The sequence below is a fragment of the Eumetopias jubatus genome, unplaced genomic scaffold, assembly GCF_037043125.1.
Source record: "Eumetopias jubatus isolate StellerSeaLion01/CBP00866 unplaced genomic scaffold, mEumJub1_p1.0 scaffold_16, whole genome shotgun sequence".
NCBI classification, from domain to species: Eukaryota; Metazoa; Chordata; class Mammalia; order Carnivora; family Otariidae; genus Eumetopias; species Eumetopias jubatus.
In genome coordinates, this window is record NW_028274822.1 from 86365517 (window position 1) to 86380213 (window position 14697).

The 14697-nt window shown below is 58.0% G+C and overlaps 2 protein-coding genes across 3 annotated transcripts in view; one reads left to right on the forward strand and one right to left on the reverse strand.

Annotated features, from left to right (window-relative positions):
• The window catches only part of TMEM120B (transmembrane protein 120B), a 43354-nt gene extending 37850 nt beyond the window's left edge, over positions 1-5504 (forward strand). For both annotated transcript variants that reach the window (XM_028116483.2, XM_028116484.2), the window contains 3 exons: positions 889-953; positions 1326-1394; positions 1908-5504. In XM_028116483.2, the coding sequence (XP_027972284.1) occupies positions 889-953; positions 1326-1394; positions 1908-2021 (248 nt within the window). In that variant the 3' untranslated portion in view covers positions 2022-5504. The remainder of the gene's footprint in view (positions 1-888; positions 954-1325; positions 1395-1907) is intronic.
• RHOF (ras homolog family member F, filopodia associated) lies at positions 3564-14697 on the reverse strand. Its single transcript, XM_028116485.2, has 5 exons — positions 14505-14697; positions 14150-14237; positions 6065-6174; positions 5843-5977; positions 3564-5133 (listed from the first exon to the last, which is right to left on the reverse strand). Exons 1-5 carry the CDS (start codon positions 14628-14630, stop codon positions 4972-4974), a joined length of 621 nt encoding a protein of 206 aa, XP_027972286.1. The 5' UTR covers positions 14631-14697; the 3' UTR covers positions 3564-4971.

A 14697-nucleotide genomic window follows, 5' to 3' on the forward strand; every position in this document is an offset into this window, starting at 1 on the left:
GGAGGGTCAGAGGGGGAGAGAGAAAATCTTTTTTTCTTTTTTTTTAAAGATTTTATTTATTTACTTGACAGAGACAGAGAGAGGGAACACAAGCAGGGGGAGTGGGAGAGGGAGAAGCAGGCTTCCCGCCGAGCAGGGAGCCCGATGCCAGGTTTGATGCGGGGCTGGATCCCAGGACCCTGGGATCGTGACCTGAGCCGAAGGCAGACGCTTAATGACTGAGCCACCCAGGTGCCCCGAGGAGAGAGAAAATCTTGAGCAGGCTGCACGCTCAGCTTGGAGCGCGACTTGGGGCTCAATCTCAAGACCCTGAGATCATGACCTGAGCCGAAAAAAAGAGTCGGACACTTAACCAACTAAGCCACCCAAGCACCCCTGTGCTTAACTTTTTTTAACTCATGGGTCAAGTGCCCAGTCAGAAGAGCTTGGAGAGCTCTTGTCTCAACTTTCACAGGAAACTAATAAAATTCTGCCATCTTTTGAGATGGTCATTTCTACTGAATTACTCTGCAAAGTAGGCCCTACTTTGTCAAGACTCAATTGAAGTGACACGTGCAGAAGTCCATTATAAAAAGCAAAATTCCATGCAAATTAAGGACATTATTAAAAACCAGTGCCTGGCACGTCAGCTTTCTCTAAGTGTTGTCAAGCCCTGTAAGTCGTGGTGACTTGCGTGAGAGCAGTCAGGGCCCGTGACAGGTGTTGTGCATGCTCTCTGGGTGATCTTCAGAGTTGAGTGCTCACCCACTGATGATAGGTGAGGGCTGTCCCCCCTGCCCCATGTGGCTAATCTCGGGGGACTGGCATGGCCAGGCAGTTGGCGCTTGGTGGGGTGGTGGGGGCACCTGAACCCCCTCCCACCGGCCCTTTGCGACCTCCTCTCCACAGAAGGATTCCAGTCCTGGATGTGGCGGGGCCTCACCTTCCTCCTGCCTTTCCTGTTCTGTGGCCATGTGAGTCCCCTGGAGTTTGTGGGGATCCCCTGTTCTGGGCTGACCCCTGGGAACAAAAAGTCTTCAGGCCTCTCCCTCATTCACCAGCCATCCCTGAGCTGGGCCCCACGGGGTCCTGGGGCAGAGACGGTCCCTGGGCCCTGGACGCCAAAGGCAGAAGCTGGAAGTGGCCCGTAGCACCAGCATGCTGAACCCCAGATCTTCAGGCTGCTCTGGCCTAGGGTGCCCCAGTTTCATTTTGGGGGGCTCTCAGTGTCTTAGGACAGTGGATACCAGAAGCTGGGGGCCTGGTCCACTCCCGGGGCTTTCTCACATGGGTCTCCAGGGGAATCAGTTGGGGTGAGTGGTGCCTGCCTCCTCCCCTCTTTCCAGTTCTGGCAGCTCTACAATGCCGTCACGTTGTTTGAGCTCTCCAGCCACGAGGAATGCAGAGAATGGCAGGTATGGTGTGTGTGTGTGTGCACGCAGGCGTGTGCATATGCCGGTGGTGCGGGCGGCGGGGGTGGTGGTCCTGGGGAAAGCTGGGCCAGCTTGGAGAGAATTCTTAGCCACCCCTTTACTCCCCATCATGGGGCCCAGTTGCCCAGAGCTCCCTGCTACTGGGGCCTGGGAGACTGTGGGAGGGAATTCAGGAGGCCAGGGAGCCCCTAAGTGGTCTGAGAACCCTATTGAACGCTATGGGGGTGCCAAAGGAGAAGAAGCCCTCCCGGGCCCTGCATGACCCTGAGGACTCACACCCTTCATGCAATTGGCCCAGACCTCTGCTTTCTGCCGTGGGAACTCTGCAGTTTGCTGGTGGCTTGTGCTAAGGCGCTTGTGAGGCCCCGGGGTGGGGGTCGGGGGTGGGCAGGGGGGCATCTCGGCGGGGAGCTGATCCGAGCTGGCTCAACCTTTCCTTCCTTTCCTCTCCTCCCCCTGCCGCCCCGGCCGGTCCCCTCGCACGCCCCTGCCCAGGTGTTCGTGTTGGCGCTCACGTTCCTTGTCCTCTTCCTGGGCAATTTCCTGACCACACTCAAAGTCGTGCACGCGAAACTTCAGAAGAACAGAAACAAGGGGAAGAAGCTGTGAGCCAAGGGACCCGTGCGTCCCCTCTCCCCCCCGCCACGCCAGCCTCCGGGGTTCAAGACTGCGGGGGGTTCCAGCTGGCACGATTTCTCCCCACGGTGTCTGTGGCTACTGCCAGCAGCCGGCTCAGGGGCCAGCGCGGGGCTGGGGGAGGGCGGGGAGGGGGCAAGGCCCCGGTCCCCGGCAGACAAGGGCACTGTGACCCCTGCCTGTCTGCACGGCGTTCGCCTGCCCCAGCCTCCCTGTTTATGACGTATTACTACGGGCTCCTCCCGACTGCCCTAGAACCTGCAGTCTTCCCTCGCTGCCGTCTTGGCTGCGGCTGAGCCTGGGTCAGTCTTCCTGGGGTGGGGGTGGGGGGGCCTAAAGCCTCAGGGAGCCCCTCAGGTTGGGGTCTGGGGTGCCCACCGGCTACTTCGTGATCCCCAGCGGGCGGAAGGATACCCCTCGGCGGCCTGTGGGGCCTCCCGCCTCGGGGCACACCGCTTCTGCTGTAAGCTCTCCACGCTGCTCCGCGGTGGGGCTATTTAAGTTCTCGGAGAACCACTGTCTGTCTGTGCCTTCTGCTCTTTGCGCTCCCCGAGTCTCCAGCCTGTGCGCTACGTGCGCACAGCTGCCCGCCCTCCCCGACGGCGTGGCCCCTGGGGTGGGCCCGAGGCGGGACGGTTTGCAGTGACCACCAGAGGACGCCCCAGCCTCGGCATCCCTTGGGTGGTTTGAGGGGGGTTTTTTGTTTGGTTTTTTTTTTTTTGACACTTGAGTTTGGCTTCCTGACCCCCACCCCTCAGCCCACTTCCCGGAATTCTTGCACTGAGTTCTCAGAGAGTGGGTCTTCAGCGCTGGCTGAGACTTAAGGCATCATGTAGCTTGCCCACCCTCCCCGCCTTCCTCCCTTCCCCTCAGGTTCTGGAATGTGGTGGGGAGAGTCTGAGCAGGCTCCCTTCCAGGAGGTGGCACCCGGGAGGCCAGGACAAGACTGCTGGTCACCTTGTGTCCGATTCTGTATTTGTGGGAGGGTGAAGAAGCTAGCAGATTTGGTTGAATGTTCCGCCCCTGCTCCACACACCAGCTGCAGCCTTTCTCCCACACGTGGGTCTCAGCTACCCTTAACTACCTCCCTACAAATCCCCTGACCAGAGTTCACAGCCCGTGTCCATAGCCATGCTTTGGCCCCCAGAGGAGTTGAAGCTTTCTTAATTGTTAATTTAAAAAAAAAAAATATGAAATTTCCCTTCCACCCCAGTAAGAGTCGACATAAAAACCCAGATTTCTACCTTCCCTAGAAAAATGGAAAGCTCTTGGCTGGGCTGAGCTGCCTGCCTGGGATGGGGTGCTTGCTTCCTAGTGTGCCGCAGACCCCACCACTCCCTTTTATACCTGCCCTCTTTCCCTCACTTGGGTCTTCCGTCGGGCCCTGAGGCACTCGGGTTTTCCTTGGACTAGGAGTCAGCAAACTTTCTGTAAAGGGCCAGATAATCTGTCACAGTTTGCCTCGTCTGCAGTTCTAGGGCCAAAGCAGCCAATGCCCAAATAAATGAGTGTGGCTGTGTCCCAACAAAACTTTATTTACAAAAACACACAGCTGCCAGATTTGGTCCACAGAGTATGGTTTCTAACCTCTATCCTGTACCGTCACGTGTCCACGAGCCCTTGGATTGAGTGCTCTACGGACTCCCCAGGGCATGGCAGGGCCTTGGGGAACCAGGGTGGGGTGAGGTGGGATGGGGTGGAACACAGGAGTCTCTCTCTTAGCAGCTGACGTCAGAGAGGCTCAGGCTTAGTAGGTGCTGAGGCAGGAGATCCCCGGGAGGGCAGGAGCCACCTCAAGCTATTATCTCAGGTTCAGTAACACTGACTTGTAGCTCACTCAGGAAGCAAGCAGCTCTCAATCTCCGGGGCAGTGGCATCACCTGAAGCACTTGTTTAAAAACTCCTGGCCCGACCTTCCAGAAGGTTCAGTGAATCTGCAGCTGGGGGTTGCGTGTTCTCGTAGGAAGCCAGGATAGTCTCAGCTTGGCAGAAGCGGGGGCTGTGAGGGACCGGAGGGAGCGTGATGACTATTAAAATGAGTCAGTGCTGTCCTTTTGCAGATAAGGCAACAGTCTGTAGAGAGAAGGGACTTGCCCATGATCATTTGGGGCTGATGTCACTTTCTGTCTTGAGTTTTCCGGCAGTGGGGGGTTGCAGGTGAGGAGCCCCTGGGCAGGGGGCTCGATGGGTGGTCCAGGGTACTTTCTGCTTCTTGAGTCTCTACTCCCCCTTGGGCATGTGCACCCAGCTCTGGAAAGATGGCAGCCCAGCCAAAGGCGGAGTCTGAAGTCCTCTGGGGGTGAGGGGTGGGGGCCGGTGCCAGCCCCCAAGTCCGGGGCTGGTGTGTGTGCTGTCCCGATAAGTCCCCGTCCCATTGTGGCCCCCGTGTTCCTGGAGGAAGGAAGCCAGAAGCTGGAGGATGCAGCCGTGCCTATCTCGAGCCCAGGGAGGCGGGTGACGCGGAGTAGCGGGCTTGAGGGGGGCCGTGTGGAGCGCTGACAAATCCACATTTATCCATGTACCAGATGTAGTTGTTTGTTTCAAGCACAGGCTTTCAGGACCTATCGGGTGTGCAAAGGGGGAACACACATGGCTGGGGGGAGGCTGTGTACTCCCGAGTCCTAGGGACAAATGCTGCTTCTAGGGTACAGAGAGACTGAGTCCAGCACCCTCACCCCCCTCCATGCAGGCCCAGCTCCCGGGGGAACCCGGAGGTGAGCTCAGGGTCAGAGCCCCAGCTGGGGAAGGAGAGATCTCCAGAATGTTCTAAGAGTCTAGCCACAGGCTCCAGACACAGGGAGACACCCAACTCAAAGTGCCGCTGGGAAGCTGGGGACGGAGCAGGATCTCGGGGTGCAGTCCGGGCCTGGCAGCCTGGGCCCTGTCAGTCTTGCATGAGGGCTGTGTGCCCTGCCCGGAGGGGTCAGAGCAGCAAACACAACGGGCGTTTCTGCCGCTGTGCTTTCTTCAGAGCACTGAGGGCAACCTTGGCTGCCGCTCGGAAGACATCCTCCACGTTCTCCCGAAACTTGGCAGAACATTCCAGGTAGAGGGCGGCTTGGATCTGTTCGCAGGCACTCTGGCCCTGGGGAGCGGGGAGGGGCCGGCATTAGATGAGGGGCCTGGAGCATGGGGCACCTCCTGACACCCCCCTATGGATTTGGGAACTTGGAGCTGGCTTTGGGGGCTCTCCGAAGGGAGGGTGGTCTTGGTGAGGAGCCCCCTTCCCCCCATCCCAGGCCCAGCCCCCAGCAGTGTGTGTGGATGGAACAGAAGGGCCTGTGGTGCGGCCCAGGGGCTCCAGCGGTGGCGGTTGGAGAGAAGCCCCATCCTGCCTCTACCCTGCCCTCCCTCCCACCTCAGGCCCCATTTAGGCAATGGAACTGGCGAGGACAGTAAAAACTAGCTCTACTTCTAAAATTTACTTTTATTAATGCTTCTTCCTTTTTATTAAACTTTCTTACTAGTTTTCCTTTGTGTTCCTTTTATTGTCCCGTCCCATGCCTCGCCCAGAAAAGCCGCGGGGTTTGGTTTTGCCCAGGACTCTCACGGGTAGGGGATCCCTGCTCTCGAACAAGGCCTGCCCCTCCAGTACCCTGGGGCAGACGGGGCAGTATCCTGGCTACGCTGCACGTCAGCTGTATGACTCTCAACCTCTTCACCCCTCCGGGGCTCAGGTTCCTCAGGTTCCTCCCGTAAAACAGAGGATGCGAACAGTCCGCACCTCCGGGTTATAAGGATGAAATGAGGTAGGGAAGCAGAGGGAGGGGGGAGAGCGGAGACCCCTTCCTGACCTGCATGTAGGTGATGGGCTCCAGCTGGGCGGCCCGGAGCTTCCGAAGCTGCTCCTTGTCTTTGCGCAGGTCTGTCTTGCAGCCAATGAGCACCGTGGGGGTCCCACGGCAGAAATGTGTGACCTCAGGGAACCACTGCGGAGGGAGAGGGCAGGAGTCAGGGCTGAGGCCAGATCCGTGGGCCCCACCCCTGAGGCAGGCTGGCTGGGTCACGGGCCTCACCTTGATGAGGACGTTGTCATAGCTGGTGGGGTTCATGACGTCATAGCAGATGAGCACGAGGTGGGTGTTCTGGTAGGACAGGGGCCGCAGCCGGTCATAATCTTCCTGCCCTGAAATGGGAGAGGAGGTAGGGGTCAGGGAGGCACCACCTCCTTGTCCACCTGAGTCCCCTGTCTGGGCTCTGTCTCCAAGGCCTCGGTTTGCTCATCTGTAAAACAGACGTGGCAGCCCACAGTAGCAAAGGTTCCAGGAGATAAAACCCATGCGGTGCTCAGAACCGGGTCTGATTACAGGGTAATCAGGAGAAGCTGGAGAACCTGCTAGCAATTATGTCCATGGCAATTACCGCGCTGCCCGCCGCCCACCCACCGCCCCGCCCCGCCCGCCAAATCAACTCCCCTCCGGGAAGAAGGTTGGGGGGGCTGGGTGGGACCAGGCCACTGCAGGATCTGGGAGGGGACCCCCCCAGGCCGAGAGGCGGGGCCTTGGGTTGAATTCCTCCTGCCCTTCTGGCACACCCCAGGAGGAGAGTGCTGGGTGGCTGGGCACAGCTGCTGTCAGGCTCACCTGGGGAGTCGGCTGGTGCTTGGCCCTCCTCTGCATGCACCGACTGAATCAGACACCAAGGCTGGGTGTGGTTTTTTAATGCTTTTTAGTAATTTTTTTAACTGACAATTTCAAACTTAAAGAAAAGTTGCAAAAAGGGTGCCAAGAACTCCCTCAGATTCCTGAGTATTTACATGTTGCCCCACTTGCCTTTTGTACACGTAAAAACCCTTGAGCAGGCGAGAGTCATTGCGTACATTCTGCAGCTTCACCCCAGCAGAGTCCTTGCGGATTTCTAAGAACAGGCGTGTCCTATCACCTCCTGTAGAACTAGCAAGCTGGAGCAACCACCACGGGCGCCGGGCTCTAACCCAACCCACGGGCTGCACTCAGATCTCAGCGGTGATGTCCTGTGGTCGTTCTGCCCCGGTCCAGAAGCAGGCCCAGGATGATGCCCTGCCCTGAGTCACGGGTATGCCCTAGTATTATTTAAAAACTCCCCCAGTGAGAACTGAGAGCCTTCTGGGCTCCCTGGCAGCTCTCCAGCCACCTCTGCAAAGGCAGAAAGGTGACTTTCTTCCAGGACTTGGAACACAGAGGCCCAGGAGTCCCCGGCCCCTCCCCCCACCCTGGGGGCGCCTGGGTGGTGCCAGCCTGCCCTCCTCCCTCCCTGCCAAAGCTGGCCTCTCCATTGAGCAAGGACAGGCCACAATCTCGTCCTCCTGGCCCCCAGCTGCTGCCAGGGACACTGCCACGCTCCGCCTTCCCCCTGGCTGTCCCTCAATCCAGGACTCCTGCGGTGTGCAGTGTGACCGAGACTCACAGCTAGGACAGAGGCTGGGCCAGGAGGACTCCATGCTGCCATTCAGCCAGAGTCCCCCCAACACTGTGGACGGAGTGAGGGACTGTCAGGGACCGGCCGACTCAGACTCTTCTGCCCTCATCACCAAGCTGGAGAAGTCCTTGTAACTGCTGGGAAACCCACCCAGGATGCTGCTCCAGCCCAGCTCCTCCAAACTGTCCCCTCTCCTAATCTTGGTCCACGTCTTTCTAGACGTGCTGTCCAATGGGGTAGCTGCTAGCCCCATGCGGCTATTTAAATTAATTAACATTAAAAATTCAGGTTCTCCATTGCACCAGCTACATTTCAAGTGATTAATTGCCACACAGGGCCAGTGGCTCCCGGGACGGGCAGCGCGGGTGCAGGACATCCCATCGCTGTAGAAAGTTCTACTGGACAGCATGGCACCATCCCCGTCCAAGGCACCGCTGGTCTCCCATGATCTGCTGCTGCCCCTCAACAATCCATTCTCCACCTGGCAGCTGGCTGGATCTAAGACATAAGGAAGATCCTGCCTCTCTCCCTCCAACGAAGAATACTTTCAATAGCTCCCTATTGCCCTTTGTATAAAATCCAAACATCTCCCAAGGGTCCACAGGACCTGGCACCCACAGACCTGACCTTTCCCCCACCAAGCCCCCCGACCCCTGCTGTTTCTCAAACCCACCAAGCTCTTGTGCCCCAGAACCTTTGTACTTGCTGTCCCCCCGCAACCTGGAATGCCTTCCCTACTCACCGCCCCCATTTTCTTCTTAGCATTTTACTTTAAAACATTCAAACTGAATGTCCACATTATTTCCCTTTTCAGGATAACTGTCTTCTCTCTACCTCCTCACAATAACACCACTTTATGCTTTATACGCTTTTTAGAGCGCTTCTGCCTATGAACCGTTAAGAAATCCTTGCAGCCATCACCTGATGGGCTAGACAGGAAGTGAAGAATATTTCCATTTACACAGAAACTGAGCTTCCGAGAAGTGACTTGCCCGAGGTCACTGCCGCAGTCGCCCAGCCAGGGCCCGACCCCAGTCCAGCAGGGTCCTGGCCGAGCACTCCTCCTGCTGATAGCCAGCAACGCTGTTTTGCTTTGCATTGTGCCAACGTAGGTTCTGGGCCCCTACGATGTAATGATGAAGCTCCTACTTCTGGTACAATGTGCATGTCTATTCCCCATTAGAAATCTGGCGGGAGTGGACAAGTAGCTGTAAAATGGGCCTCCTGTGCTCTGTCGGCTTCCCTCATCCTGACCGGCGGGCTCCTCGGAGAGGCCTTCCCTCACCACGCAGCATCTGCCCCCCGCCCCGGGTGTCCACAACCTGGGCCTGTCTCCCTGGGGCCTGTCAGCGCCCTGAGCGCAGGGACCACATCTGTCCTTTAAAATCATCCCTGGCGCCTGGCAGGCGTCCAGTCAGGCCTGGCTGCTTGCTGCCCGAAGCCGTTCCGCTCTCGTCAGATGCAGCAGAGAGCAGGGCTGCGCGGGGCCAGGGAGTTTAGCAACTCCGGCTGGGGAGGATTTCAGTGCGCTGGCTGCAAGGAGGAAGTCAGACTGAGCCCCCCTCCCCCGCGGCCTCTGCCCTTGCCCGTCCCTCGTCCCTCTTCGAAAGGTTCTTGCCCAGGTAGCAGCATGCCTTGCTCCCTCCTTTCCTTCAGGTCTCTGCAGAAACGTCACCTCCTCCGGGAGAGCTTCCCTGACTACTGCCCCACGCCCGACCATAGCTCTATTATTCTTCTGAGTACGTGTCACTCCCTGCTGCTGGGTTTTGGTTTGGTTTTGTCTGCCCCATGAGCAGAGAAGCCCCTGAGGACAGTTATAGCCCCTGGGACACAGGCGAGCTCAGTAACTGTTGGGTGAATGAACGAACAAACACGTGAGTGTGTGAATATGGGCTAGTGATAACCTTTCTGGCTTTCAGCAAGAGCATTTCACTTCGGTCACCTGGGTTCACTGAAGCAGCCACCCTGGGAGGTACGCTAGGCCGAGAAAGTTCTTCCTGTAAGGAGCCCATGTGGCTGAGAGGGGCCTTTTCCAAGGTCATAGACAGGTTCCCTGTGAGCTGGAGCAGCCAACTCAGTCAGCTCCAAGGTCAGTGTCTGCCATGCCACTCTAAAATTGCCAAAAATTCTCTCAGGAAGCCTTTCCTGGACTTCCCAGCTGGGAATCAACCTCTGGACCTTGTTGCCTTACAAATGGTTTCCTCACCTGTGAAATGGGTATGTGAGAAGCAGGTGAGCCTTGATAACGATACGAAAAAGAGTGAATATCAACAACACGTGTCGGCAATAGGCTCCCTCGTTATGAAGGCTCATTATGCTCGCTCATGGCTTCACTTGAAGCCCGTTGCCTGCACTAACCCGTCATTCCTCATTACGATGCTAACAAGGCAGGGCTCTTGTCATCCCCATTTTACAGATGCAGAAACTGATGCACAGAAAGGTGAAGTGAGTCGCCTTAAGGTCACACAGCTAAGGGGACGCTCTGTAAAAGAGAGAGGACCAAGGTAAGACTACTGGGGGTGCCTCTATCTCAGTCCACTCCAGAGGGTAGGGGCCCTACAGCCCCAGGCCTGACCAAGAGGCTGCCAACACAGGTATCTCAAGAGAGAGAGCGGGGGGGCTCTGGGAGGGAATGGGCAGCCAGCCCAGATCCTAGCTCTCTCCTCCAGGCTGCCTTCCTGACTTGACTGTGCCTGGCTCAACTTTTCCCAAGATTCAGTGTGGACCTCCACGTGGGGACCAGGCCTGCAAATGATGAACATGTTGACCTCATGTCCCCTTGGGAGACGTGGAGGGTCCTGGACGCCTCTCCTGTAGGAGTCAGGAGAAACAGGCTACACTCAGACTCACGTTCTGTGACCTGGGTGCCTTCCCTCTCTGGACCTCAGTTTCCTTGTCTGGCAGAGGCGGCGAGAGCCCTGTCTCTGATACTGGAAGTAAAGGACTTGTAGGCTAAGCAGTGCCGAACAAAGGTGAAGGACTGTTACTAGGGTTACTATTAAGACAGAAACTTCCAGGGCCTGGGGGCCTGGGCGGGGATCTAACCCCAGATCTTCAGACCCACAAGCTTTAGGGGGCCCCCCAGGCACAAGGTGATAGTATTACCCTCCCCATTTACCCACACTGATGCCAAGACTTAAAAGGGGCCAAGTCACCTGTCCAGTGGCACTCTGGGGTCCTACTCTGGCCTTTGCAGATGGGCTTGCACGGAGTTACGTGCAAAGGGATGCGTTTGTTTCTAGCAAGGAAAGATCTTCTGGGCCACAGCTCCCCTTGAAGTGGCCCATTTTCCTGAAGCTGGTGGGGCTGTGGGGCGGGGAGGAAGTGAGGCTCTCTCTCACTTAGCACAAGGGTTATTTCCTTTGTGGGAAGGAGCTTTGTTGTGTCAGTCACTTTCCAGGGGCAGGGGTCTCTAAGGCCTGGAGCTAGGCTGAGAAGAGGGTGTCACTGGGCCACAGTGATCCCCATATCTGCTGGCCACAGAGAGAGCAGGTGGTTCCCAGCTCCAGCCAGGGCGTTGGTCAGGGGAGGGGCGCAGGCCACATGAGAAGGGGAAGCTGCCAGAAGAGGAACCCACTTACTGCTATTGGGGTCCGCCCACCTGCGTTTCCTCCCCAGAGGCGGGAGCGGCTGGGGCAGCCCCAGCCTGGAGCCCACGTTCTGCATGGCCCGCAGCTTCAGCTCTTCAAGCCCCCAGGGCTTCTGGCTCTTAAGACATCCCTGCTCCCTGATTCCCTGTCTCAGCAACTCCTTTGCCCCCCACCCACCCACTGTTCCTATTGTTCCCATCTCAGGCTGGGAAGGGGATCACAGCTCCCTACCTCCTGGGCCAGAGGTGGCCCTGTGACGCCCCACCCCTGGACCCCACCCCAAGGCCCGGAGAGCTCCATCTCTAGTTGGTGTCTTAACAACCCACCTTACCTCCACCTCCCCTCTGCCCAGGAAACTTGAGACTGCACCACAGCTTCCTGCCTCTGAGGGTGTCAGGGCCCACAGCAGGCAAGGCTGCTAGGGCAAAGTGCTCACTGTGTCTGCCTCCCCTTCACCTGTCAGCAGGGAGAGCTCTGTCACCCCTCCACCCAGCCTCCCACTGCTGTGGCATCTGTATCTGCTTCTGCAGGATGGAGACAAGCAGCCAGACTGGTCTCCCAGGGGCCACCCCTGTCCCATAGCTCTGGTAACTGGCGGTTGGCTGGAAAGATGCCACTCTGCACCACCATCCCCCACCATGGGGTCTAGCTCAGCAGGTTCCAGAACCTTCTACAACAACCTTTATGAGACTCGTCTCCAGCTCAGCCACTCCCCTCACCCCCTTAGTCTCTTCCTCTAGTTGGTCCCCTGGCCCTCCTTTTTTGCCACTGATTTTTTATCTCCATCCGCCATGGGTAGAGACAGTTTCACTGCCTTTATCATTCTCCAGGAGCACCTCTGCCTCCAAATCTCTTCTGCATTCATTCCTCAGGCACCGTGCTGGGTGCTGGCATATGGTAGAGGAATGACCCAGTCTCTCCTTCACGGTCCTTGAGACAGGGCTTCCTGGGTCACAGCGGGACACCCCGGAAGGAGCGGCCACGTTTCTTTCTCCCTGAGTATTTCTCCTTGGGCTGTCCTGCTGACCGTGAAGCCTGTCGACTTCCCTAGGACTCCACGGAGTCGTTCAACCCCCAGCTCTGTTTCTCTGCGGCTTGCCAGAGTCCTTTGGGGAGGGTCGGGGGAGGCAGCTCGGAGCTCTGTAGGCCTTCGATTCAGAACAGGTTGGGCTTGGGTCTGAGCCTGAATGGCCGGGCGGGGGTTGGGGGTGGTGGCCTTAAAAAATCATGACAACACTTAGCCCTTCCCCACAGCCGACCCCTGTGTTACACATCACATGGGTCTAGTATAATCCTCGAGACTTAGTTAGCCCTGATTACTGATGAGGAAACTGAGGCCCAGATGACACATAGCCAGGGAGCCAGCATCTAAGCCCAGGTCTGATTCCAAAGCATGGGGCAGGAAGATCATCATCGCTGCGGTGTCCCCGTGCCTCTGAAGACTGGGCCTGGAGCCCCTCCAATTCCTCCTGCAGCAGCTGTGAGCACAAATTCTTCTTACACCAAATGGAAACCTTCCGGAACCTCCACACCACAATCTGCCCTAACATGTTCTTTGAGCATCTTTCTCTGGCCGAGGCCACCGAGGCCAGAAATGGTCCCTGTGCTGGGTCTGATGGGGGAGGCTTCCATGAACAGTGAACCCTAGGGATCTGACAGGAGAGGCCCTGAGGTCCCAGAGGACGGAGGAGGGTGAAAACCATCCTGTGAACTCTCCCTGCCTCACCAGCACGTCACCCACAAAGTGGGGCTGATGGGCCTGCCCCTCCCTGGGTCCCCGACAGGAAGTATGTGAAACTAAAAGTATCCCAGACACACTTAAGTTTTACTGCTCTTATGGCTACACCCCTGGGGAATTTCTCAGCAACCTTTGGCTTTCTCAGTTCACAGGACTGGAAGCAGGGCCCTGTTCAAGGGGCAGCGGTTTGGGGCCCTCATTCAACAAGGGGGGGGTCCTTAGAAGCCACTGTAGGGTGGGTCCCACCATACAGTAAAGGCTGCTGAAGTCAGGAACGGAGGAGGAGTCTGGGGACGATCCCTTTTCTGATTCCCTCCAGGGTGGAGTGAGAGATGCTCCTCACCGCCTGGGGGTGGGGCAGTCTGGCTTTTGGCTCCATCCAAGGCCAGTGGAGACTTCCCCTCACATGGACAAGGCTTGGCTGGCAGTGGACAGGGCACCTGGTGACGTGGTTCCACACAGGTCACTAAACCCTGAGTCAGAGAGGTTGGGTGAGGTCCTGACCTTTGTCCCCCAGTGTTGGTTCAGCCCCGAAGGGGATTGAGTGCAGGATGGAAGCTCCCTGAGGGCAGACGCCTGGCGCACCGGCCCCCCCCCCCCCCCCCGCGCTGCAACGGGGACTCTGATAACTGACCCGATTAGCATAAATCCACTTGCATTAGGAGCTGCAGGTGGCCAAGAGAACCTTATTCTGGACTTAGAGCTCTGTTCCTTCCTCAGTGCTTGGTTTATCCCCAGGGAACCAGGGAGACACAGAAATGTAGCCCGAATCCTAGAACTACAGGCTCAAAACTGAAGACCACAGAATTCCAGAACCATGTACTGTAGCCGATGGAATCCCAGAAGTGTGGAACTCAGAATTTCTGTCCACAGGACCCCGGAGCCTCAGGATCGTCAACCACAAAATCCCGGAGTCACAGGCTCTGATCTGTAGCCCGGAGTATTCTAGAACCACAGGACCCAGAAATTCAGCCCACAGAATCCTAGCACCAGGGGACCCAAATCTGCAGCCCACAGAATCTTAAGAGACCACAGCATGCAACACACGAAATCCTGGAACCATGGGAAGCAGAAGCGATGCCCACGGTTTTCTAGAACCTCAGGAGAGGAACGAAGCCGTGGGTTCTTAGCACATTAAGAGGCCGAGGAGTTCACCTCATTCAAGTACCCTCCTTTCAAAGATGGGGCGACCGAGACCCTCTGAGCCTCCAGGGCCACCCTGCCAGAACCCCTCCAAGGCCTTCAGGAGTGCTGGGAGGTCAGGGCCCCACAGGGGCTGGTGGGCGGGGACGCCCGGAGGGGGATGACCGGGCGGCGGGGGGGGGGGGGGGGAACCCTTCGGGCACCAGGGACCCTCGGTGCGCAGGCGCACTCACCGGCGGTATCGTATAGGTTCAGGGTCACCTCCTTGCTGCCCACAGTCACGCTGGCCGTGTATTTCTCGAACACAGATGGGGCGTAGTCCTGTCGGAGAAGGGGTCGGCTGGTTCTTAAGGGGTGCGACGGGGGCCCAGGGTCCAGCTGTGCCGCCCCCTTCACCCCATCCAGCTCAGCTCCCCTCACCTCGCTGGGCTCTGGAATTCCCGAGGGGGCGCCCCGGGTGGCGGCTGCCTCTCCACGCGCAGGACCCCCAGGCTCAAGGTGCAGGCTGAAGGCAATCCGTCGCCCCCGGTGGTCCCAAGCCCGTTTGCCCCGCAGTCTAACCCCCACCAACCCCCCGGCGGGCCTCACCTCAGGGAAGGAGCCCTGGCTGTACACCATAAGCAGTGACGTCTTGCCGCAGCCGCCGTCACCCACGATCACGATCTTCAGCTCCTTCCTGCCCGGGCCCGGGCCCGGGGCCCCGGGGGCATCCATGGCTGTGAGCAGCCAGCACTGGCAACCGCGCGCCGGGCGGACCTCTGGGGCTGAACGATCCGGGGTG